The sequence below is a fragment of the Rhinopithecus roxellana genome, unplaced genomic scaffold, assembly GCF_007565055.1.
Source record: "Rhinopithecus roxellana isolate Shanxi Qingling unplaced genomic scaffold, ASM756505v1 contig2858, whole genome shotgun sequence".
NCBI lineage: Eukaryota > Metazoa > Chordata > Mammalia > Primates > Cercopithecidae > Rhinopithecus > Rhinopithecus roxellana.
In genome coordinates, this window is record NW_022142251.1 from 203,962 (window position 1) to 228,155 (window position 24,194).

Sequence of the window (24,194 nt, forward strand, 5' to 3'; positions counted from 1 at the left end):
ATATAAAGCCCTAGAGACTTTAGAAATTCTATCCAAAGTTACCTATGTTGGTTTATTTTTATCTTTTATATATAAAAAAAGTATATATATATAGATTTAAATTTAGAGACAGGGTTTTGCTCTGTGGCCGATCTTGGAGTGCAGTGGTGCAATCACGGCTCACTGCAGCCCCAACCTCCCGGGCTTAAGCCATCCTCCTGCCTTAGCCTCCAGAGTAGCCGGGACTACAGGCACCCACCACTACACCCTGCTAATGTTTTTATTTTTAATTTTTAAAAAATGTATGTATATATTTTTCACAATCTCTTTGGTGAAGATAATGTTTTTGTTTGTTTTCTATGAACAGGGTCTTGCTATGTTGCCTGGGTTGGTCTTGAACTTTAGGCTGCAAGGAATCCACTTGCCTTGGCCTCCTGGCATGCTGGGATCACAGATGTGCACCACCACACCTGCTTCATTTTAAAATTTTCTGTAGAGATGGGGTCTCACTTTGTTGCCCAGGCTGGTCTCAAACTTCTGGGCTCAAATCATCTTCCCACCTCGGCCTCCCAACATGCTGAGATTACAGATGCGAGTCACCATGCCTGGCCTATTTCAATCTTTTAAGGAGTGAAATTTCTCTGCACCATGATAGCTTTTGAAGAGGATATTTTGGATGCTTCATGAATTGTCCTTTGCCTGTACAGCTCACCGGCTCCTCTGAGTGCTGGTTATAGTCGAATGTGAGCGGTTATTTGTATGTCAGGTCCGCCTGGTGGTGTTGCCAAAAAGCATGAATTTTTCCTCATCATTTAAAGTCTACGTGGAATTTAAAGCCACTTTTGATATTATTCTTGGGAAGATTTTATTCAGTGTTTTGGGAAAACGTGGCAGGAGCTCATTTCAGAATTCTCTGATTTGGGGCCGAGCTCAGTGGCTCACACCTGTAATCCCTGCGTTTTTGGAGGCCAAGGCGGGAGGATCGCTTGAGACCAGGAGTTCCAGACCAGTCTGGGCAACATAGTGAGATCTCGTCTCTTAAGGAAAAAAAATAAAAAGAAAATTCTAGCCTGGCCAATGTGGAGAAACCCTGTCTCTACTAAAAATACAAAAATTAGCTGGGTGTGGTGGCACACGTCTGTAACCCAGCTACTTGGGAGGCCAGGACACTAGAATCTCTTGAGCCTGGGAGGCAGAGTTTGCAGTGAGCCAAGATCATGCCACCGCACTCCAGCCTGGGTGACAGAGCGAAACTTCATCTCAAAAACAAGACAAAACAAAACAAAACATTTCTTTGATTTTGAAATAGTGCAGAAAAGAAGGCAGGCCCTGAAGTCCACAGCTCTTGTGAAGAGTTTTGGATCTAGGGAAATGATTGTCAACAATGAGCCTTTAAAGACTTAATGGTGATAGCAGTTTACAGGTGACTTTTCCCAAAAAATTACAGAAAATGAGTTTGCCACTTGGGCGTGTTGACTCACACTTATAATCCCAGCATTTTAGGAAGCTGAGGTGGGAGTGTCCCTTGCGCCCAGAAGTTTGAGACCAGCCTGGGCAACATGGCAAGACCCTGTCTCTACAAAAAATAACAAGAATTAGCTGGGTGTGGTGGGGGTGCCTGTAGTCCCCGCTACTCAGGAAGCTGAAGTGGGAGGATCACTTGAGCCTGGGAGGCGGAGGTTGCAGTGAGCCGAGATTGTGCCACTGCACTCCAGCCTGGGGGACAGAGAAAGACCCTGTCTCAAAAAAGAATCCAAAAAACAATATGGACTTGGAGAGGGTGATGTAACTTAGCCCATGAGACCTCCTTAGTGACTTGCTGAGAATTGATCTTTCAGTGCCCTGCAGTATTATGATAACCTGCTATAGCATTTTGCTTTTTCTGTGCATTAACACTTGAGGGATCAAGTGGCTTTAAGAACTGGATTAAAGTTGATCCAGCGCATTCAGGCACTTGGCATTCCCTGTATATAACACGAGAGAGCACGCTGGGTCTGGCCAGCCCCATGGGTAAGATGCTGGAGGGTGTCCAGCGTTGCACAATGAGCAGCATGTCTTAGAGGAGAATCCTAGATCCTCTGTGAAGAATGAATTCCATCCTCCCAGCTGTGCAGCTTCTCTTCTAAATGTAAGTTGCCTTGCTCAACGTCTGCTTTCCATACTGGCAGTTTTAGGCCTTGGACTTCTTTTTTTTTTTTTTTTTTTTTGAGACGGAGTCTCGCTCTGTCACCCAGGCTGGAGTGCAGTGGCCGGATCTCAGCTCACTGCAAGCTCCGCCTCCCGGGTTCACGCCATTCTCCTGCCTCAGCCTCCGGAGTAGCTGGGACTACAGGCGCCCGCCACCTCGCCCGGCTAGTGTTTTGTATTTTTAGTAGAGACGGGGTTTCACCGTGTTAGCCAGGATGGTCTCGATCTCCTGACCTCGTGATCCGCCCGTCTCGGCCTCCCAAAGTGCTGGGATTACAGGCTTGAGCCACCGCGCCCAGCCGGCAGGCCTTGGACTTCTTGATGAAAGTATAAAACAAGGACTTTAAGCGGAGGTGCCTCACAATTATGGCTGGAGGAGTCTCTGGGGTGCGGCCATCCTGCACGCTGCAGGGTGTTGGGAGTGTCCCTGGGTTCCACCCACCAGGGGCCAGGAGCAGCAACCTCAGTTATGAAAAGCAGAAATGTCTCCATACGGAACCAAGTGTTCCTTCAGGGAGGGAGGGCAAAGTTTTCTCCACTAGTGAACCACCGTGATGGCAGACTACCAACAGAGAGATGATAGATGTGATAGGTAAGTATATGTTGAGATGGATAGGTGATAGGTAATAGATAATAAGATAGGTGTAAGTGATGGGTGATTGATAGGTGAACAGACAGATGTTGGGGAGCTAATAGATGATATTAAGATAGGTGATAATAGATATTAATATAGACAGTTACAGATGATAGATGATAGATACTGAGATGGGTAGGTGATTGATTGATAGATTAATGACAGATTGCGTATAGACAGAGCTCTCATGCTAAAAGAGAGTTTCTCAACCTCAGCAGTGCTGACACATGGGGCAGGATCATGGAGGACTGTGTAGTGGGGCATCCTGTGCACTGTAGGGTGTTGAGCAGCGTCCCTGGACTCCACCCAGCAGATGCCAAGAGCACCCATCCCATCTGTGATGAGTATCTAAAGATGTCCCTAGATACTGCTAAGTTTCCCCTATGGGGGGACAAAAAGTTATCCCCGGTTGTGAACCACTGTGACAGATCGTTGATAGATGGATGGATGGATGGATGGATGAATGGATGGATGGATGGATAGAGATCAATATTGAGACAGATATTTGATAGATGACAGATATTGAGGTAGATGATAGCTATAGATGATAGGTGATTGATAGATATTGAGATAGGTGATTGATAGATGATAGCTGTAGATGATAGCTGATTGATAGATAGCTGGTGGCTATACATGGTAGATAGTTGATAGATAATTGAGATAGATAGGTAATTGATTGATAGATTGATGATGGAACGTATTAGTAGAGTTTCTCAACCTCAGCACTGCTGACATTTGGGGCTGGAGGATTCTCTGTGGTGGGACCATCCTGTGCACTGTAGGGTGCTGAGCAGTGTCTCTGGGCTCCACTCACCAGATGCCTCTAGCACCCCCACTCCAGTGTGACAGCCAAAGAAGTCTCCAGACATTGTCCTGTGTTTATTGTCGGGAGCAGAATCAGTCCCGTTGACACCCACTGTAGCAGATGCACAGACAGATAACTACCTGTGCGAGTGGAGTCCCTTTCTCCCTTTTCTGCCCCAGCCCCTGAGCCTGTAGCCCCACTCTTCTGTCATGATTGATTGGCTTATGGGCCAAACTGTGGTTCCAGTGCCGTATTATCTATGGCACAGCAGCTGAGCCAAGCCAGTGAGTTTGGTCTGTGGTTGCAGGGCTTAGCCAGCTTTATTTTACAGAACTTGGAAGGCAAGAGGTCTCTCTACTCCGGGCCACATCCTTCTAGTTCCTGGATGACCGCTCGTTTCTCCATGGAGAGGAGTTCATGCCAGAACCTCTTCTTCAGGGAGGATGGATGCATCTCTTGGAAACATCTTTTTTTAAAGTCTGCAAACTTGAGTGTGGTCCCCATCGTCACTGGTACTTGTTGGGGGTAGGAGTAAAATCGTTCCTTTGTTTTCCTGAGAGTTCAGAAAGAAAGAACACCATGTTCTCTCCTTTTATTTATTTATTTTTTTCTCTCTATTTGAATTTTAAAAGCAAAAATCTAGAAATAGCGCTTCTTGACTTGCTCTGTCATCACTGCCTGCAAAGCATAGAGACCAGAGTGAAGGCAGGCAGCTCCTGGATCTTCTCTTCCTCTTCTTTGGCCAAAAAATGATACATTGCATGTTTAGTATTTGGGGCAAAGCAGACGCTTCAAAAAGGGAGGCTTATTTTATTATCTATGTTTTTCTTTTTTATTGTTTCTTACCTTCATTCCCTTTTTCTATGTATGAAAAGGGAGGTTTAAATTCTTGCAAGAGAATGCAATTGTAGCGTCTTCTGAATAGAGTTTTCTGTTTGATGCCGTGTCTTCCGGTGCCTTGGTCTAAGGAGAACTGCGTAGGCTGAGAAGAGTCCCAGCGATATGTGGAAAAGGGGCCTCACCAGCTCTGGAGGGCAAGAGGTAGGGGCTGGAGATGAAATGGACACCTAAGGAGAATTTTGCAGGAGGAGTAGGGGTTGATTGACTGAAAGGAGTAGGTGGTGGAAAACCATTCCAGACAGGGAGTGACATGGAAGCCATGGGTCACTACGGGGGCAGGAGGGACATGGGGGAGCAATTCAAATCTGGGTTCAGCCAGGAGGTGGACACAGGAATGCAGTGAGCTCAGATGTGTAGGAGACTGCCATGGGGACTGGGATGTGAGGAAGGACTGGCTCTGGCTCAGCTGTGCATTTGGGCTGCTGGACATTGAGGAAATCCAAGGAGGGAGAGTGTATTCCAATTTGGGAAACTTGGAGGGCAAAACATCTGCAGGCAGCTTTCTCAGAGGAGCGCCTGGGCAGGGTCCTTGGAGGGAGGAAGCCACAGGTGGATGGAGCCACCTAGGGCTGCTAGGTCACCTTGTTTAAGGGCTAGTTGCAGTGGAGCCAGGTCGGAAAGCAGAACCGTTCCGGAGCCTCGCGTAGCATAGAGAGATGTTGGAGGAGATGGGATGATGATGGTTCATTTTCTTCTTCTCACAACAAAAGCCCCGCTTTATGGCAGCCTCTGGAGAGAGGAGGACCAACTTCTGTATCAGGCGTCTCCAAATTAGTGAGGCTGATTTGCCTGTTCATAAAAACAAAAGCAGAAGCGAAAAAATCCCTTAGAGGAGAAGCCGTCCCCACAGACCCTGCAAATAAAAGACAGCAGATCAGCTTTGCAGATGGAAAGTGCTGCTGTCAGCTAAAGATGAGGACAGAGAGCAGCTCAGCCGAGGTCACTGGAGAGGCGGGGAGGGGACTGGGAAACCTCCCTTGTCTCAGTCGTTGTCGATGACATTGACCCTTTCTTTATGTTGACTTTTCCCCCCATTCATAGATGCATAGATTGAGCTCTATGCTGGAAAACATTCTTTAAATTTGTTTTTTTTATTTTGCTAACATATATCACATAACATTTTACTGTTTTAACTAACTTTTTTTTTTTTTTTTTTTTTTTTAAAGAAATGAGTTCTTGCTCTGTTGCCCAGGCCACAGTGCACTGGTGCAATCGTGGCCCACTGCAGCCTCAACCTCCTGGGCTCAGGTGATCCTCCTGCCTCAGCCTCCCAAGTAACTGGGACTATGGGACTATGGTGTGCACTACCATGCCTGGCTAATTTTTAAATTTTTGGTAGAGACAGGGTCTTGCTGTGTTGCACAGGCTGGTCTCCAACTGCCAGGCTCAAGCAGTCCTCCTCCCTCAGGCTCCCAAGTAAAACTGGGACTACAGGCACATGCCACCATGCCCAGTTAATTTTTTAATTTTTGGCAAAGATGTGATCTTGCTTTGTTGCCCAGGCTGTTCTCAAACTCCTGACCTCACTCTGTCCTCCTGCCTTGGCCTCTCAAAGTGCTGAGATTACAGGCATGAGCGTCCATGCCCGGCCTCATTTTAAGCATTTTTGAAATGTGCAGTTCACGGCCAGCACAGTGGCTCACACCTGTAATCCCAGCACTTTGGGAGGCTGAGGTGGGCACATCACGAGGTCAGGAGATCGAGACCATCCTGGCTAACATGGTGAAACCCCATCTACTAAAAATACCAAAAATTAGCCAGGCATGGTGGCGGACACCTATAGTCCCAGCTACTTGGGAGGCTGAGGCAGGAGAATGGTGTGAACCCGGGAAGTGGAGCTTGCAGTGAGCTGAGATCGTACCACTGCACTCCAGCCTAGGCGACAGAGCGAGACTCCATCTCAGGAAAAAGAAAAAAAAAAGTGTACAGTTCACTACTCGGGAGGCTGAAGCAGGAAGGCAGAGGTTGTAGTGAGCTGAGATTGTGTCGCTGCACTTTATCCTGGGCAACGGAGTAAGACTCCGTCTCAAAAAAAAAAAAAAGCACGGTTTAGTGGCATGGAGCACATTCATGTTTCTATGCAACTGCCCCCCAATCCCCAACCATCTCCAGAACTCCTTTTCATCTTCCCCAACTGAAACTCTGTCCTCATGAAACACGCCCTATTGCCCCTCCCTCCAGCCCCGCCCCGGCAACCTCCCTTGTACTCTCTGCTCTATGAATTTGGTGATTCTAGGAACCTTATACAGGCAGAATCCTACAGCGTTTGTCCTTTTGTGGCTGCCTTCTTTCAGTTACTGTAATGTCCTTCAGATTCCCCCATCCTGTAGAAAGGAATTTCCCTGCTTTCTAAGCCTGGGTAGTATCCCATTGTGTAGAGGATACAACATGTTTTGTTTATCCGTTCATTCATCCATGGACACTGGGGTGCCTTCCACCTCTTGGCTGTAGTGAATAATGCTGCTCTGAACAGGATTCTGCAAGTATCTGTTCCATTGCCTGCTTTCAGCTGCTTGGATACATTGTTTTAATTTTGTTGTTTTTTGAGATGGAGTCTCCCTCTGTCACCCAGGATGGAGTGCAGCGGTGCAATCTTGGGTCACTGCAATCTCTGCCTCCTGGATTCAAGCGATTCTCCCACCTCAGCCTCCTAAGTAGCTGCGATTACAGGCATGCACCACCACCCCCAGCTAATTTTGTATTTTTAGTAAATACAGGTTTTCGCCTAGTTGACCGGGCTGATCTGGAATTTCTGACCTCAGGTGATCTACCCGCCTGGGCCTCCCAAAGTGCTGAGATTACAGGCGTGAGCCACCACCCCAGCCCCTCAAATACATTTTTAGTGTTATAATGAGATGCCTTTCCCACTGATGCAGGGCGCCTGCGCAGTGTTTTTAGTTATAGATTGTTTTTGAGGCTTGCCTCATTTTCCTTTCTTGCACTCACCCTCCCTCATTGCCAGGTAACTATTTGACAGCCTGGTGTGGATCCTTCTGTACTTTTCTTTGTGTTAAAAAAGCCCCCTCATACACACACACGCACACACACATGTGCACACGCACACACACATATATGCATGCACGCACACACGCACTCGTGCCCCACGCAATTTTGGCCTCATGCCACTAGAGTATGCATCACTTTTGTCTCTTGTTTTCTTGGAGATCCTTCTGGGGTGTTTTGAGGAAGAGAAGTTGTAGTGTTATTATTGTTGTTGATTTGTAGACATTCAGGGACACACGTGGACGTTTGGTACATGCGTGTATCGTGTCATGGTGAGCTTTGGGCTTCTAGTGTACCCTTTACCCAAATAACGAACATTGTACCCGATAGGTAATTTCTCGGCCCTCAACCGCTTCCCAACGTTTCCCTTTTGGGAGTCCCCATATCTGTTATTTCCATTTCTATGTCCATGTGAACCCACTGTTGAGTTCCCACCTTTGAGCGAGACTATGCGGTATTTGACTTTGTGTCTCAGTTATTTTACTTAGGATAGTGGTTTCCAGTTCCATCCCTGTCGTTGCAAAAGACATGATATTATTTTTGATGGCGGTGTTGATATACTACATTTTCTGTGGCTTTTATATACTAAATTTTCTTTATCCAGTCATCTATTGGAATGGCGGTTATAAAAACTCAAAAAAATCCAGGCATGGTGGCCCACGCCTATAATCCCAGCACTTTGAGAGACCCAGGCAGGAGGATCGCTTGAGCCCAGGAGTTTTAGACCAGCCTGGGCAATGTAGTGAGACACTGTCTCTACAAAAAGCTCAAAGAAATAGCGGGGGATGGTGTTACATGCCTGTAGTCACAGGTCTTCAGGAGGCTGAGGTGGGAGAATTGCTGGAGCTCAGGAGTTGAAGGCTGCAGTGACCTATGATTGCACTGCTGCACTCCATCCTGTGCAGCAACAGAGTGAGACCCTAGCCAGGAAAAAAACAGAACAGTAAGAAAACAACAGATGGTGTGGAAGTGGAGGAAAGGGGCCGTGGATGTGCTGCTGGTGCGGAGGAGGTCTTCCAGTGCATGCAGCAGGGGAGGTGACCTCACTTTCTCCTCGAGAGGAGCTCAGCTGTGCAAGGCAGAGTTGCAGAGGATGGGAGGGTGGATGTGACCCTAGGAGCAAGGCTGTGTGCCTGTGGACATGCACTTCCTGGTGACGTTTCCTTGGACCCCGCAGTGGGAAACAGGAGCCCCTCTGCCCTCTCATTCCTCTTGCTCTGTATTTGCGTTCACTGTCTTGCTGGTCTCCAGATTCCCAAGCGCTGCTGCCAACCCATGCCTTCAGCCTGCCAAGCTACACGTGTGTGCCCACTTCACCACTCTCTGAGCCTTCTGCTCAGATGCCTCTCACCAAAAATGAGTTCCTGCTCTTCCTCCTTGCCCCTCAGCCCTAGTCAGTTCCTCATTTGCACTTCCCCATTTTGTAAGCGGCCCTTCCAGCTCTTGGGGCTCCCCTAGGAGCCATTTTTTCTGCCTTTTCTTTGACTGCATTCACTGTAATCCTGAGTCCTGCCCTTTTAATTTTTTTTTTTTTTTTAAAGAGATGTGGTCTTGCTCTCTCATCCAGGCTGGAGTGCAGTGGTGCAGTCATGGCTCACTGCATCCTTGACCTTCTGGGCTCAAGAGATCCTCCCACCTCAGCCTCCCAAGTAGCTGGGACCACACGTGCGTACCACTATGTCCAGCTAATTAAATTTTTTTTTTTGTAGGGACAGGATCTCACTGTGTTGCTCAGGCTGGTCTCAAACTCGTAGTTTCAAACGATTCTGCTGCCTCAGCCTCCTGAGTAGCTAGGATTACAGGTGCACACCACCACGCCTTGCCCCTTTCCGATTCTAAAACCCATCTCCAGAGCCCATCCACGTCAATGCCGTCTTCACAGAAGCCACCATAGCGTATCTAGATGCCCTCCCCTGCTCTCCATTGATCTCCGATCTCCGCTGGACTCACTCCTTCCTCCCGTATCAGCCCAGACCTTTCTGACATGAAAATAGGCAGGGCGCAGTGGCTCAAGCCTGTAATCTCACCACTGTCAGAGGCTGAGGTGAGAGGATTGCTTGAGGCCAGGAGTTTGAGACCAACCTGGGCATCTTAATGAGACCCTATCTCTAGCATTTTTTTTTTTTTTTTTAAAGACAGGGCTTTCTGTGTTGCCCAGGATGGAGTGCAGTGGTGCCATCATAGTTCACTGCAGCCTCATTCTCCTGGGCCCAAGTTATCCTCCCACCTCAGCCTCCCAGGTAGCTGGGACTATAGGCCTGCACCACCAAGCCTGGCTAATTTTTAAATTTTGGAGGTCTTGCTATGTTGCCCAGGCTGATCTCGAACTCCTGGGCACAAGTGATTCTGCTACCTCTGTCTCTCAAGTAGATAGGAGTATAGGTGCACATCACCATGACCACCTAACTTTTAATTTTTTTTTTTTTGAGGCAGAGTTTTGCTCTGTCCCCCAGGCTGGAGTGTAGTGGTGTGATCTCGGCTCACTGCAAGCTCTGCCTCCCAGGTTCACGCCATTCTCCTGCCTCAGCCTCCCAAGTAGCTGGGACTACAGGCGCCCGCCACCACACCCGGCTAATACTTTGTATTTTTACTAGAGACAGAGTTTCACCGTGTTAGCCAGGATGGTCTCGATCTCCTGACCTCGTGATCCACCTACCTTGGCCTCCCAAAGTGCTGGGATTACAGGCATGAGCCACCACACCTGGCCCTAATTTTTAATTTTTTTGTAGAGACGTGATCTTGCTTTGTTGCCTAGGCTGGTCTTGAGCTCCTGGGCTCAAGTGATCTGCCACGTTGGCCCCCCAAAGTGCCGGAATTACAGATGTGAGCCACTGCACCTGGCCTCCAGCTTTCTTTTATGTCGCTCCCCAGTCTTCCTTTGGCCTTCAGCTGTGGGGACAGAGATGCCCCCTGCCTCCCTGTCCCCACCTTCTACCTGGTCTTGCAAGACCCCCTCCAGCCATCCTTCCAAATTTACTATGTAATGTCTGTTCCCCATCAAGCCTGCAAAGCTCATGACAGTCACAAGATCTGCCCTTCCTGAGGACATTATGTACTGAGGACATTGCTTGGCACATAAGGGGCCCTTGTCCAAAACATCTGGAAACTAGTAAAGAATGTGGCTGTTGAGTTGCTGATTAATGTATTGACGAATTCGTTGATTCCTGAGGCTAGTACATACAGTAAGAGTTAGATTTTGAACATGCTTCTCGTATCCGTTGTGATGAACCCTCTTATCTTCTATTGCTTTTGAACTTTTATAGACTTGATGTCAGGGGCAGAGTCCCACAGTTAACTGGAATCACTGAACTGATGCATCGGTTTCTAATTTTCTAAACTCAGATTTGAAATCACCTGTGGTCACTAAACTCTGTCCCATTCCACAGTCCCTGCACATGATGACTTAAGTTTTGTAAATGTTTTTTGGAGATAGTAAAGGCAGTATCTCTTTCAACATTTTTGTCCCTTATCTTTAGTGCTACCCAGCTCTGTACAAATTCTGTCCATGTAAGCAAAGTCTTTTTTTTTTTTTTTTTTTTTTTTTTCCAGATAGGGTACTTGCTCTGTCACTGAGGCTGGAGTGCAGAGGTTCAGTCATAGCTCACTGCAGCCTTCAACTCCTGGGCTCAGGCTGTCCTCCCACCTCAGCCTCTTAAGTACCTGGGACTACAGGTGTGCACAAACCACACCTGCCTTATCTTTTTATTTTTTTCCAGAGACAGAGTCTCCCTATGTTGCCCAGGCTAGTCTCAAACTCTTGGTCTCAAGTGATCCTCCTGCCTCAGCCTCCCAAAGTGCTGGGACTCCAGGTGTCAGCCACCACACTTGTCTGCAAAGTCTTACTGATTTGAAGGAAGATTTGAAGGAAGGATGTCTCAGAGAACTTTTTTTTTTCTTATAATATTTACTTAATCTTACTGATTTGGGGAAGGGCCAGGGAACCCCAGTTTTCTGGATGTTTTTTTTCTTATAGGAATGTGTTCTTACTTGCTACCTCTCTTTATAAACTGTTACTTCTTAAGGCTGCTGAAGGGTGGTCCCGCATTAGTGTATAGGTAAAAATGGTGTGTCCGCTGCATATATACTGATTAGATGACTTTGTTAAATCTTGTAGTTTGTTGATGTTGATTTTACCGAGACACTTGTGGAACAAATATATTTTCATACAACCTTACACATCTCAGTAGTTTTCCCCACTCATGCAGTAACTTTTTCTCCCCTGCTTTCCCTCCTCCTCTCCCCACCTCTTCTTCCCTCCCTTCCTCTCTTCTTCCCTTCCCTCCTCTTCTCATTTGATACAAAGCCCTAACTCTCTTCCTCTACAGATCATCCTACCCATGGTTGAAATTGCAACTTCCCCTGCAAGCCAGGTGACCAAACCTGAGATCTTTGTATTGTCAGGGCTTGCGTATTCTACATGCCTGCTTAATCCTGCAAGTTCTTTCATTCCTCGCTTCTAATCTACCCAAATCCTTCTCATCTCTCACTATGGTTAATTATCTCTGATGCTCCTAAAGGGTGACCTGCTGCTGCATTGTGACAAGGTGATGCATTGTTCTTAAGAGGATCTGTGCAGATTATTATCCCAGAGTGGGTTGGATGGGGGAGGATACAGGATATATCCAAAGAATGTGTTGCAAGCTAATTGACGGGAGAGAGAGGGAGAGAGAGAGTGTTTTGTGTGTGTGTGTGTGTGTGTGTGTGTGTGTAGGCATGCATCCATCTTTTTCTTGCATACTTGAGCCATAGGGAAATAGAGCCATATATATTCTCTTCAACCAAATTAACAGTTGTAGACAGTGGTCTTGCTATTGCTTTGACCATTTATGGTATTTTCAAGAGCTCAGTGTTACCCCCAGATCTTCAGTATCACACCTTGGCTGGTCAGTTGTAGCTACATTTTCCTTCCACCTTGTGCCCTGAAGAAATTTAGAAAGTCACCAGCTGACACCCAAGTTTATTATAAAAGTTCACTAGTACCATAGTATTTGGACCTTGGAAAATATTTCCCCACCAGAACAGTGAAATCGTGGTTGTCTTCTAAGCTCACCCACAAAAGTACAGTTTGACTGTCATGCATTTGAGATACCGTGCACTTAATCATGAAATATTACTGAGAGGAACACTCTTGCCCAACAGTGGTGCAAAGCAGAAAAATAGGGCATTTAGCTAGGAGAAAATGACTCGAGATGTCAGCGATAAGATGGAAAGAATGTGGGTATGTGGCAGGTCTTTTACAACTCCAACAGATTGCTCTAGAAAATAGCCACTACATACCAAAATTAGCCAGTCACGATGGCATGCGCCTGTAATCCCAGCTACTCGGGAGGCTGAGGCAGGAGAATCTCTTGAACCCGGAGACGGAGGTTGCAGTGAGCCAAGATTGTGCTATTGCACTCCAACCCTGGGCGACAGAGCAAGACTCTGTCTCAAAAACAACAACAACAACAACAAAAAACCGCTCCATCACAATACTTCTCCCTCCTCATGTACTCTCCCTGCTTCCCTTTATGCCTCAAGACCATTTTGAACTTGCTGAGCTGTAGGAAGTGAATGGAGAGGTGGGCCACAGGTGCACAGCCTTCAGTAACTGAGGAAAAAGAAAAAAGAAATTTCAAATCCTGGCTTCCTGAGCTCCCTTCAGCTACCCAGCTGCTAAGGGGCAGGAATCCAGCAGCAAGATGGAGAGAGGAAGTCATTCCTACAACCTGTATTTGTGGGTCCTCCACACTCCAACGTCATTAGTCCCCCAACTCCAGCATCGTTGCAGAATCTGCAAATTTAAAAGTACATTAGGTAAGAGCCTTTTTTATAAGAGGCCTATATTTTTGCTAATACATAAAAACATTGTGATTAGTCAAATAAATGTTCGTTTAAAACTCACAGTAGCATGTTGTCTATTTTTTTTTCCTTTTAGAAATGGGGTCTCGCTCTGTCACCCAGGTTGGAGTGCAGTGGTGTGATCATAGCTCACTGCAGCCTCTAATTCCTGGGCTCAAGGGATCCTCCCACCTCAGCCTCCTGAATTGCTTGGATGCCACCATGCCTGACTGATTCTTTTATTGTAGGGATCTTGCTGTGTTGCTCATGCTGCTTTCGAACACCTGGCCTCAAGTGATCCTCCTGCCTCGGCTTCCCAAAGTGCTGGGATGACAGGCATTGAGCCTCTGTGCCCAGCCTATGACTTTTCTTAGCATTAATCTCTGTGTCATTGCAAGCTGTCTCACATGTCCTTGCCTTCATTCTACATTGTTTTGGTGGAATCGCCCGTACTAGCAGACAAGACCATCTGGTCGACCCTGAGCATCCTTCCCTGTCCTCAGGGAAGGTTTCCTGAGCATCATTTTGTTTTCTTTGTACACCAGCGGGTGCAGCTCATTAGAATGAGCTTGCAGGGGAGCATCTGTGGTAGCATCATGATCAGATGAGACATAACTGGCACGGTCCTGGTTATGGTTGAGGACCTTTGTGCTCCTGATTCTACTGGGTGCCTTCTACTGGTGAAGGCTCATGTGCTCATGGAAACACGGGCATGCTGGTGTCTCCTGAGTCCTCTCCAAAAACAAAACCCAGGTCAGGTACAGTGGCTCACGTTTGTAATCCCAGCACTTTGGGAGGACGAGGCAGGAGGATTGCTTGAGCCCTGGAGTTCAAGACGAGCCTGGGCAACACCGTGAGACCCCGTCTCTGCAAATAATAGTAATAAAAATTAGCCAGGCGTGGTGGCATGCACCTGTAGTCCTAGCTGCTTGGGAGGTTGAGGTGGGAGGATTGCTTGAGCCTGGGAAGTTGAGGCTGCATGAGCCATGACTGCACCACTGCACTCCAGCCGGGCAGACAAAAACAAACAAGACCGGGCAGGGTGGCTCACACCTATAATCCCAGCACTTTTGGAAGCCGAGGTGGGTGGATCACCTGAGGTCAGGAGTTCGAGACCAGCCTGGCCAACGTGGTGAAACCCCGTCTCTACTAAAAATACAAAAATTAGCTGGGCGTGGTGGCAGGCGCCTGTAATCCCAACTACTTGGGAGGCTGAGGCAGGAGAATTGCTTGCACACAGGAGGCGGAGGTTTCAGTGAGCGGAGATTGCGCCATTGCACTCCAGCCTGGGCAGCAAGAGCAAAACTCTGTCTCAAAAACAAACAAACAAAAATCCCAAAGCCCTTAGTTCCAAATCTTGCTTCATTCCCCATCCCCCCCATCTTTAGGTGAAAGCGTTCTTTCATTATCAGTGCATGTCTCTCCAAACTGTATTTATGTTTGTGCTGAGATGTTGAATGCACAGATGCACCTCAGTATATCTGTTCCTTCTTTCATCCCTACCGCCACCTTCCTCAGTCTCTCATTGCCGCATTTTCTTCCGTTAATCAACCCCTTTGTAAGGAGAAGAACCTCAGGCAAGCTCCCACAAGCAAGTGCTTCGAAATACTTCATTTGGGGCTTTTTAAAAGGGCTACTTTTTCCCAGCAGGTTTGGGATGCAGTCTGCTAGTTTGTTGTTAATTCTCAGGCTTAATGATAGTTCCAGGTTACTGAATCAGGTGTGATCTCTGAAGATGTGTGTGTTGTAGTTAGTTAGCGCTGCCATAACAAAGTAGCATAGACGGGGTAGATTAAACACTGATTTGTTGTTTTATAATTCTTGAGGCTAGAATTTTGAGAAGAACGTGTTAACAGGGCCGGTGCCTCCTGAGCCCTCTCTCATGCGCTTCTAGACGCCATCTTCTCTCTGTGTCCTCACGTGGTTGTCACTCTGTGCGTGTCTGTGTCCTCATCTCCTCTTCTTTGGACTCCAGTCCTGTTGAAATTGGGCCCATTCTAGTGACCACATTTTACCGTAATCACCTGTTTACATGCCCTGTCTCCAAATACAGTCACATTCTGAGGTCCTGAGAATTTGGACTTCAACATGTGGATATTGGGAGGATACAGTTCAGCCCATAGCACACTGTTGGCTGGTTTATTATGAGACCGTGATATTTACTCTTCATTCATCCCAAGACAGTGAGAACTTTACCCATGTCCCAGGATACACATATCTTAACATCTGCTGTTGTCTGAATGCATCCCTTCCAAATTCATATATTGAGACAGTAACCCTCAGAGCTATGGAATTAAAAGGTGGAGCGCTGGGGGAAGCAATTAGATCGTGAGGGTGAAGCCACTGAATGGGTCCAGTGCCCTCGGTGAAGGGGCCCGAGGGAGCCTGTTTCCCCTTTTTCCTCTGGGTCCATGGGAGGTCACAGCAAGAAGGGCCCTTCCCTCAGGAATGAGCCCTTGCCACGCAGTTCATCAGCAGGCGCCCTGACCTCGGACGTCCAGCCTTCAGAACTGAGGGGAATGCATTGTTCTTATTTGTAAGGTCCCTTAGTATATGGTATTTTTTTTTTTTTTTTTTTTTTTTTTTTTTTTTTTTTTTTTTTGAGGCGGAGTCTCGCTCTGTCGCCCGGACTGGAGTGCAGTGGCCAGATCTCAGCTCACTGCAAGCTCCGCCTCCCGAGTTTACGCCATTCTCCTGCCTCAGCCTCCCAAGTAGCTGGGACTACAGGCGCCCGCCACTTCGCCCGGCTAGTTTTTGTATTTTTAGTAGAGACGGGGTTTCACCGTGTTAGCCAGGATGGTCTCGATCTCCTGACCTCGTGATCCGCCCGTCTCGGCCTCCCAAAGTGCTGGGATTACAGGCTTGAGCCACCGCGCCCGGCCAGTATATGGTATTTTTGTGATAGCAGCCAGAATGGAGTAAGACAACATCTATGTAACATCTATGGAACTTGTCCTTTAATATCCATCTATATGCTTCTCCCAATATCTGATTATACACCTCTTAACATCTACACACGTCTTAGCATCTACCTGTACTGATGGATCACACCTTTCTATATGCAGACCTTAGCACCTGTCTATACCCAGAGTCACATCTACACACACGCAGATCCTAACATCTGTCTGTACGCACACCTTAGCATCTATCACATATATTAGCATCTATCTACACCTACATATTAACATCTACCTCCACCCATATCCTAATCTGTCTACACCCACAAAGCAACACCATCTACATCCACCTCCACCCATATCCTAATCTCTCTCTATATCTCTGTTAATATCTATCGACGTTCACAGTCTAACATCGGTCTTTATGTGTATATTAACATCTGTCTACACCCATATCCTAGCATCCACCTACACCCATATTATAACATCTGTCTCTTCCTATATGTTAACATCTCTCTACACCCATCTTCCAACATCTATGTCCATATATGAACCTCTGTCTACACCCGTATCCTAACATCCATCTACACCCATACCGTAACATCTATACGTATAGATACCATCTGTCTTCACCTATACTGTAACATTGATCTCTATTCATATTCTAACGTCTGCCTACACCCATATCCTAACATCTGTACCTACATATTAACATCTGTCTACACCTGTATTCCAAGATTTCTCTATATCCATGTTGTAATATCTATGTACATCCATATCCTAACATCTATCTATAACTACATATTATTATATTTCTACACCTATATGCTAACATATATCTATATCCATATTTAATACCATATGGTAACACTGTTTGCACCCAAATATCAGCCCCGATGTACACCATATCCTAACATCTGTCTCGAAGCACATCGTAACGTCTGTGTGTATGTGCATTTGAACACCTATCTGTACCCATATGTTAGCATCCGTCTTTACCCATGTGCTGATATCTGTGTGCTCCATGTCCCGACATCTGTCCCCGGCTATTGCCATCTGTCTGTACATACATTTTGGCATCTAGCTGCGTCTAGGCCCCAACATCTAGCTGCATCTGTACCCCAACACCTAGCTGACATCGTATCCCCGCCCTGCCCTGGCGGGGCCCTAAGCATGTGCTGACACCTAGCTGACGACGTACCCCCTACCTTGCCCTGGCAGGGCCCTGAGCGTGTGCTGTCCCCGCAGGTTCTGGACGTGGCATGACGAGCGCTTCCTCTACATGCTCATGGAGTACGTGCCGGGTGGGGAGCTCTTCAGCTACCTGCGAAACCGGGGGCGCTTCTCCAGCACCACGGGGCTCTTCTACTCTGCGGAGATCATCTGTGCCATCGAGTACCTGCACTCCAAGGAGATCGTCTACAGAGACTTGAAGCCAGAGAACATCCTGCTGGATAGGGATGGCCACATCAAGCTCACGGACTTTGGGTTCGCCAAGAAGCTGGTAGACAGGTAAGAGGAACGTGAACTCAGACGGGATCTATGCTGCTTGGCAATGACAAAGATTGTGGTAGTTGTGGCAGGTCAGGCAGGGGAAGACTGGGAACCAGAGTTTAACTCTCATGTGTGGGAGACACTTGCAGCCAGGGATGAGAGAGCCAGGTTGAGCTGCAGCTCATTTTAGGTGGGCTGCGATTGCTGGCCAAGAGCCGGTGGGCAGGAAGTCACTCTCCCTCAACCGCACCGTGGAGGAAATCGGAACACCACATTTCCACTGTTGACCCGAAATGATGAGGAAATAAGTCATATCCAAGTTTGAATTGCGCTGACTATAAAATAGATCTGCACCAAATAGGATACAATATCTCTTAAAATTAAATGCCAGGTGCCGTGGCTCACACCTGTAATCCCAGCACTTTGTGACGCTGAGGTGGGAGAATCATTTGAGCCCAGGAGTTTGAGACCAGTCTGGACAACATAGTGAGACCCCGTCTGTACAGAAATATATATATATATATATATATATATATATATAAAGTTGATTATGGTGGTGGATCCCTGTAGTCCCAGCTACTTGGGAGACTGATGTTGGAAGATCATTTGAGCCCCGGAAGTTGAGGCTGCAGTGAACTGTGATCACACAACTGCACTCCAGCCTGGGTGAAAGAGCAAGATCCTGTCTCAAAAAAACCCAAAAAAATCCAAATTGCATATTCCACACATACCTGCTCACACATACACGCACTTACTTTTTTCTGGTATCTATATTTCTATTATGTGTATGTATATTTCCACTGTATATGTATATTAAATAGAACTATATCTAATACTATATTATTTTATATAACATACAGTATGTTTTATGTACATATGATATAGTATATATGTATAGTATATATTATACTATATATTATATAGTGTACTATGACTATGATAGTATCATATATTATACTATATAGTATATAGTATACTATGACTATGATAGTATATAGGTATACTATATATTATATATAATATATAATATAACATTCCTGTATCATACTATATCATACATATTACTATACTCTATATAGTACATATTGTACATACTATATATTACACATACTATGTATTATATATACTATATATTACTATACTATGTATTATACTATATTATATATTATATAGTATACCTATATCATATGTATGATATTATATGTGTTTCTTTTCTGGAAACGCACTCACAGACACACCCCGAAACAACGTTTGAACAAACATCTGGGGACCCCACAGCCCATCAGCACATGAAACGAACCATCACATGTTGTCTCAGCCAGTGTGGGCTGCACTAACATACGCTCATAGACTGGGCAGCCTCAACAGCAGACATTCATGGCTCACAGCTCTGGAGGCTGGAAGTCCGAGATCAAGATGCGACAGATTCTGTACCTGGAAGGAACCCGCTTCCTGGTTCATAGACAGCGCCTTCTTGCTGTGTCCTCACATGGCGGAAGGGGCGAGGGGGCTCTCTGGGGCCCCTTTTGTAAGGGCACTCATCCCATTCATGAGACTCCACCTTCATGACCTCATCACCTCCCAAAGGCTCCACCTCCTAACACTATCACTTTGGTGATGATGATTTCAACATAGGAATTTTGGGGGGAGCACACACATTCAGTTGATAATACATGTATATGTATTTTTTTTCCATGATTGCATTCATTTAACCAGTCTGTCATGACAAAAGACCACACACTGGGCATTAAAGAATAGACCTTTTCCTCTCACTGTCATGGAGGCTGAGGTCTGAGATCCAGATGTGGGCAGGGCTGGTTCCTCCTGAGGCCTCTCTCCTTGGCTTGGAGATGTCATCTTCTCGCTGTGTCCTCACAGGGTCGTCCCTCTGTGCATGTCTGTATCCTTGTCTCCTCTTCCTATGAGGACACCAGTCCTGTCGGATCAGGACCCACCCTAGTGACCTCATTTTACCTTAATGACCTCTTTAAAGGCACTCTTTCCCATATAGTCACATTCTGAAGTTCTGGGGATTAGGACTGCAGCATATAAGATTTAAGGGATACATTTCAGCCTGGAACAATTATATATAGATATGTTTCCACACACACATACTCCATTGAGGAGAAAACAGTTATCCTTTTTTGTTTGTTTGTTTGTTTTTGAGACGGATTCCCGCTCTGTCGCCCAGGCTGGAGTGCAGTGGCGCGATCTCTGCTCACTGCAAGCTCCGCCTCCCGGGTTCACGCCATTCTCCTGCCTCAACCTCCCGAGTAGCTGGGACTACAGGCGCCCGCCACAACGCCCGGCTAATTTTTTGTCTTTTTAGTAGAGATGGGGTTTCACCGTGTTAGCCAGGATGGCCTCGATTTCCTGACCTTGTGATCCGCCTGCCTTGGCCTCCCAAAGTGCTGGGATTATAGGCGTGAGCCACCGTGCCCGGCCTGTTTGTTTGTTTTTTGAGATGGAATCTGGCTCTGTCGTCCAGGCTGGAGTGCAATGGCATGATCGTGGCTCACTGCAACCTCTGCCTCACGGGTTCCTGCCATTCTCCTGCCTCAGCCTCCCGAGTAGCTGGGACTACAGGCGCCCGCCATGATGCCCGGCTAATTTTTTGTATTTTTAGTAGAGACGGGGTTTCACCGTGTTAGCCAGGATGGTCTCGATCTCCTGACCTCGCGATCCGCCTGCCTTGGCCTCCCAAAGTGTTGGGATTACAGGCGTGAGCCACCACACCCGGCCCCAGGATATAGTCTTTTATCTCTCACCCACCTCCCACCCTTTCCCCAAGTCCTTGAAGTCCATTGTATGGTTCTTTTTTTTTTTTTTTTTTTTTTTTTTTTTTTTTTTTTTTGAGGCGGAGTCTCGCTCTGTCGCCCGGACTGGAGTGCAGTGGCCGGATCTCAGCTCACTGCAAACTCCGCCTCCCGGGTTTGCGCCATTCTCCCGCCTCAGCCTCCCGAGTAGCTGGGACTACAGGCGCCTGCCACCTCGCCCGGCTAGTTTTTTTTTTTTGTATTTTTAGTAGAGACGGAGTTTCACTGTGTTAGCCAGGATGGTCTCGATCTCCTGACCTCGTGATCCGCCCATCTCGGCCTCCCAAAGTGCTGGGATTACAGGCTTGAGGTTCTTATGCCTCGGCGGCCTCATAGCTTAGTTCCCAATGGATGTTTAATTTACATTCATAAAATCAACAGTCATAAAAAGTAAATTCACATGCCCAAACTGCTGAAAAATCCTCAGAAAGATTGTTGGTAACTCCACTGAGTGTCGGTTTTTCAATTAGATTAAATTAATTAAGGTAGAATTAGATAATGACATCAGTTCCTCAGTAGACAAGCTACATTTCAAATACCCAGGATTGCACATGGCTGTCGGCTTCTGTCTTGGTCAGGCAAGCCTAGAAAATACATCTTATATTTCCACATTCTTTGATGTGGTGGGGTTGGGTAAGGTGATAATTACACTAATTATACTCTTAACATTGTAAAACCATCTGCGTTTTTGAGAAACTTGATGTGGGGCAGTTTTACACTAAATGACTCTCTCCTCTGGCGGCTTTTAGGAAAGGGCTCGCCTAGGAAGATTTTAGGATGCCTTTAAATTCAATCTGATTTTCCCCTGTGGTATTTCTTGTATTACATTTCCAAAAGTAAGACACGTGGAAATTAGGTGCATTTTACCTGGAATAGGAAAGACAGGATGTTTTAAAACACTAATTTATAGCATCTGTGCTGCCCTCTCTTGGCAGCACACGGTATATGAGTAAATTCGTTTAAAGTCATTTGCAAGTCTAATTCAAACAAACCAGAGATAAAATATTTCATATATTCACTTGTTTATAAGTTTGACAAACCATGTTACTGTCCAGTTAATTCATGATGTCTATTTAAATGGACGAAGATGGTTTAGTATATAACATGCAGCGATTATTGTACTTAATGAACATGTGAAAATCTTAGAAAATGCCTCATTACCATCTTGATAGATTGCTTTTGCAAAGAACTGCATCTTCCTCTGTATGGGTAGTGTAGATTCTGGAAACTTTTTTTTTGTGGGTAGTTTTTTCTCCTTGCTTTTTTTGACCCTCTTTGTAAGGAAGCATCTCTCTTCTGGCCCGGCCCCAGGGAAGTTGTGTGCATGGGGGCAGATACATGGCCCTGCCTCTGATTCAGGATTCAAACAGTACGTGTGCCTTTTGAATAGAACTTAAATTCACCACTGTATCGTAGACCACTACAGAATAGATGGAACTAAACAGGGAGGCCTCATCTTGAATAACCTTTTTTTTTTTTTTAAAGACAAGGTCTTACTCTGTCACCCAGGCTGGAGTGCAGTGGTGGGATCTTGGCTCATGCAACCCTTGACCTCCTAGGCTCAAGCGATCCTCCTGTTTCAGCCTCCCAGGTAGCTGGGATTACAGGCTTATACCACCATGCCTGGCTAATTTTTGTATTTTTAGTAGAGACCTGGTTTCACCATGTTGCCCAGGCTGGTCTTGGTCAGCTGGCCTTACGTATCCACCCGCCTCAACCTTCCAAAGCATTGGGATTACAGGTGTGAGCCACCATGCCCGGTCTTGAATAACATTTTTGAACATATCCCAGAAAGAAATATGTTTCTCATTTTTCTCTTATAGCATGGAGTAAAAACATACTTAAGCATGTTATAATGTATTCTAGTCACGACACGAATTTCTTTCTTTGTTTTTTGTTTCTTTTTTGAGACAAGGTCTCACTCTGTCACCCAGGCTGGAGTGCAGTGATGCCACCATGGCTCACCACAGCCTCGAACTCCCAGGCTCAAGCATTCCTCCTGTCTCTCAGCCTCCCAAGTAGCTAAGACTACAGGCTTGCATCACCATGCCTGGCTAATTTTTTGATTTTTTGTAGAGACAGGGTTTCGCTGTGTTGCCAGGGCCGGTCTTAAACTCCTAAACTGAAGCAATCCTCCAACCTTGGCCTCCCAAAGTTTTGGGATTACAGGCGGGAGCTACGGTACTCAGCCTCTCCCTCCCTCCCTTCCTTTTTCCCTCCCTCCCTCCCTCCCTTCCTTCCTCCCTTATTCTCCCTCCCCTCCCATTCCCTCCAATTCCTTCCCTTCCCCTCCTCTTCTCCCCTCCCCTCACCTTCCCTGCCATCCCTTCCCCTCCACTTCCCTCCCCTCTCTTCCCTTCCCCTCCACTTCCCTCCCCTCCCCTCCCTCCCCTCCCCTCCCATTCCTTCCCCTTCCCTCCCTTCCCCTCCTCTCCCCTCCCCTCCCCTTCCTTCCCCTCCCCTTCCCTTCCCTCCCCTCCCCTCCTCTCCCTTCCCCTCCCATTCCTTCCCCTTCCGTCCCCCCTTCCCCTCCCTCCCCTCCCCCCTCCTCCTTCCTCCCTCCTCTCCCCTCTCCTCCCCTCCCCTAGCAACCCTGTTAACTGAATGACTATCCTACTTATTTTAAACCACTGCTCTTGGTGACTTGATTTCTGACTTTCCTAGGTTGTCAGTATGTTCAGATGGTTTTCTTTTGTGACTTGCGTTCACCAGGCTCTTGTTTTCTAACAGCAATATTACGTTTGTATTTTAAATATTTTGCACACACACTTTATATTATCTAGAGAGCTCCCCCAAAAGATTGGTGGCAAACTGGAATTATTTCTGGTTTTATGAAATGCTCAAAATAAAATACTGATGTGTTTAATTTGATTTTATAATTCAAATGCATAACACAAGCATCCCTTACCTGAAATACTTCAGACCAGAATTGTTTTGGATTTTAGATTTTTTTCAGATTGTGGAATATTTGAATTACACTTACCTGTGAGCATCTCTAATTTGAAAATCTGAAATCCAGGATGCTCCAGTGAGCATTTCCTTTGAGCTGTGAGCCTCATGTTGGTGCTGGAAAAGTATTGCCTTTTGGAGCATTTGGGATGTCAGATTTGGATTAAAGATGTTCGACCTTTGTACATCTGTCTTTAAACCATAACAGATGGTATTCTTTCTTTGCAACAGCTCTTTTTTGTTTGTTTGTTTTTGGTGTTTTTTTATTTCTCTGTGACAGCTTTTTGTTCATTTTTGTTTTTTTGTGTTTCTTTTGAGACAGGGTCTCACTGTATTGGCCAGGATAGTCTTGAACTCCTGGCCTCAAGCAGTCCTCCCGCCTCGGCCTCCCAAAGTGCCAGGACAGTGGCCGTGAGCCACCATGCCAGGCGCAGCAGCTCTTTCCTAGTTCTTCTGTTGTAGCATTTTAAATCCAGATGTTACATTGATTACTGTCCTCTGGATTTTTATTTCTAGCCTTATAGGGGTAATATTGAACCTAGTCTTTCAAAATTACTACTTACCCCTTTCACACACACACACACACACACACACACACACACACACACACGAGTAGAGAGAGTAGTTCACGTTGAAACCTTATGGCCCCATCACCCAGCTTTGATTGTTATCAAAGCTTTGCCACTTTGTGTTTTTTTCTCTTCGCCCAT

General features: G+C 46.4%; 1 protein-coding gene across 4 annotated transcripts in view; it reads left to right on the forward strand.

Moving 5' to 3' along the window:
• Positions 1-24,194, forward strand: part of PRKX (protein kinase X-linked) — a 118,249-nt gene that overhangs the window by 43,333 nt on the left and 50,722 nt on the right. For all 4 annotated transcript variants that reach the window (XR_004055926.1, XR_004055927.1, XR_004055928.1 and 1 more), the window contains exon 3: positions 17,474-17,737. Coding sequence is in view for 1 of the 4 variants with exons in the window: in XM_030926411.1 (XP_030782271.1) it covers positions 17,474-17,737 (264 nt within the window). In the remaining 3 variants the exon portion in view is untranslated. The remainder of the gene's footprint in view (positions 1-17,473; positions 17,738-24,194) is intronic.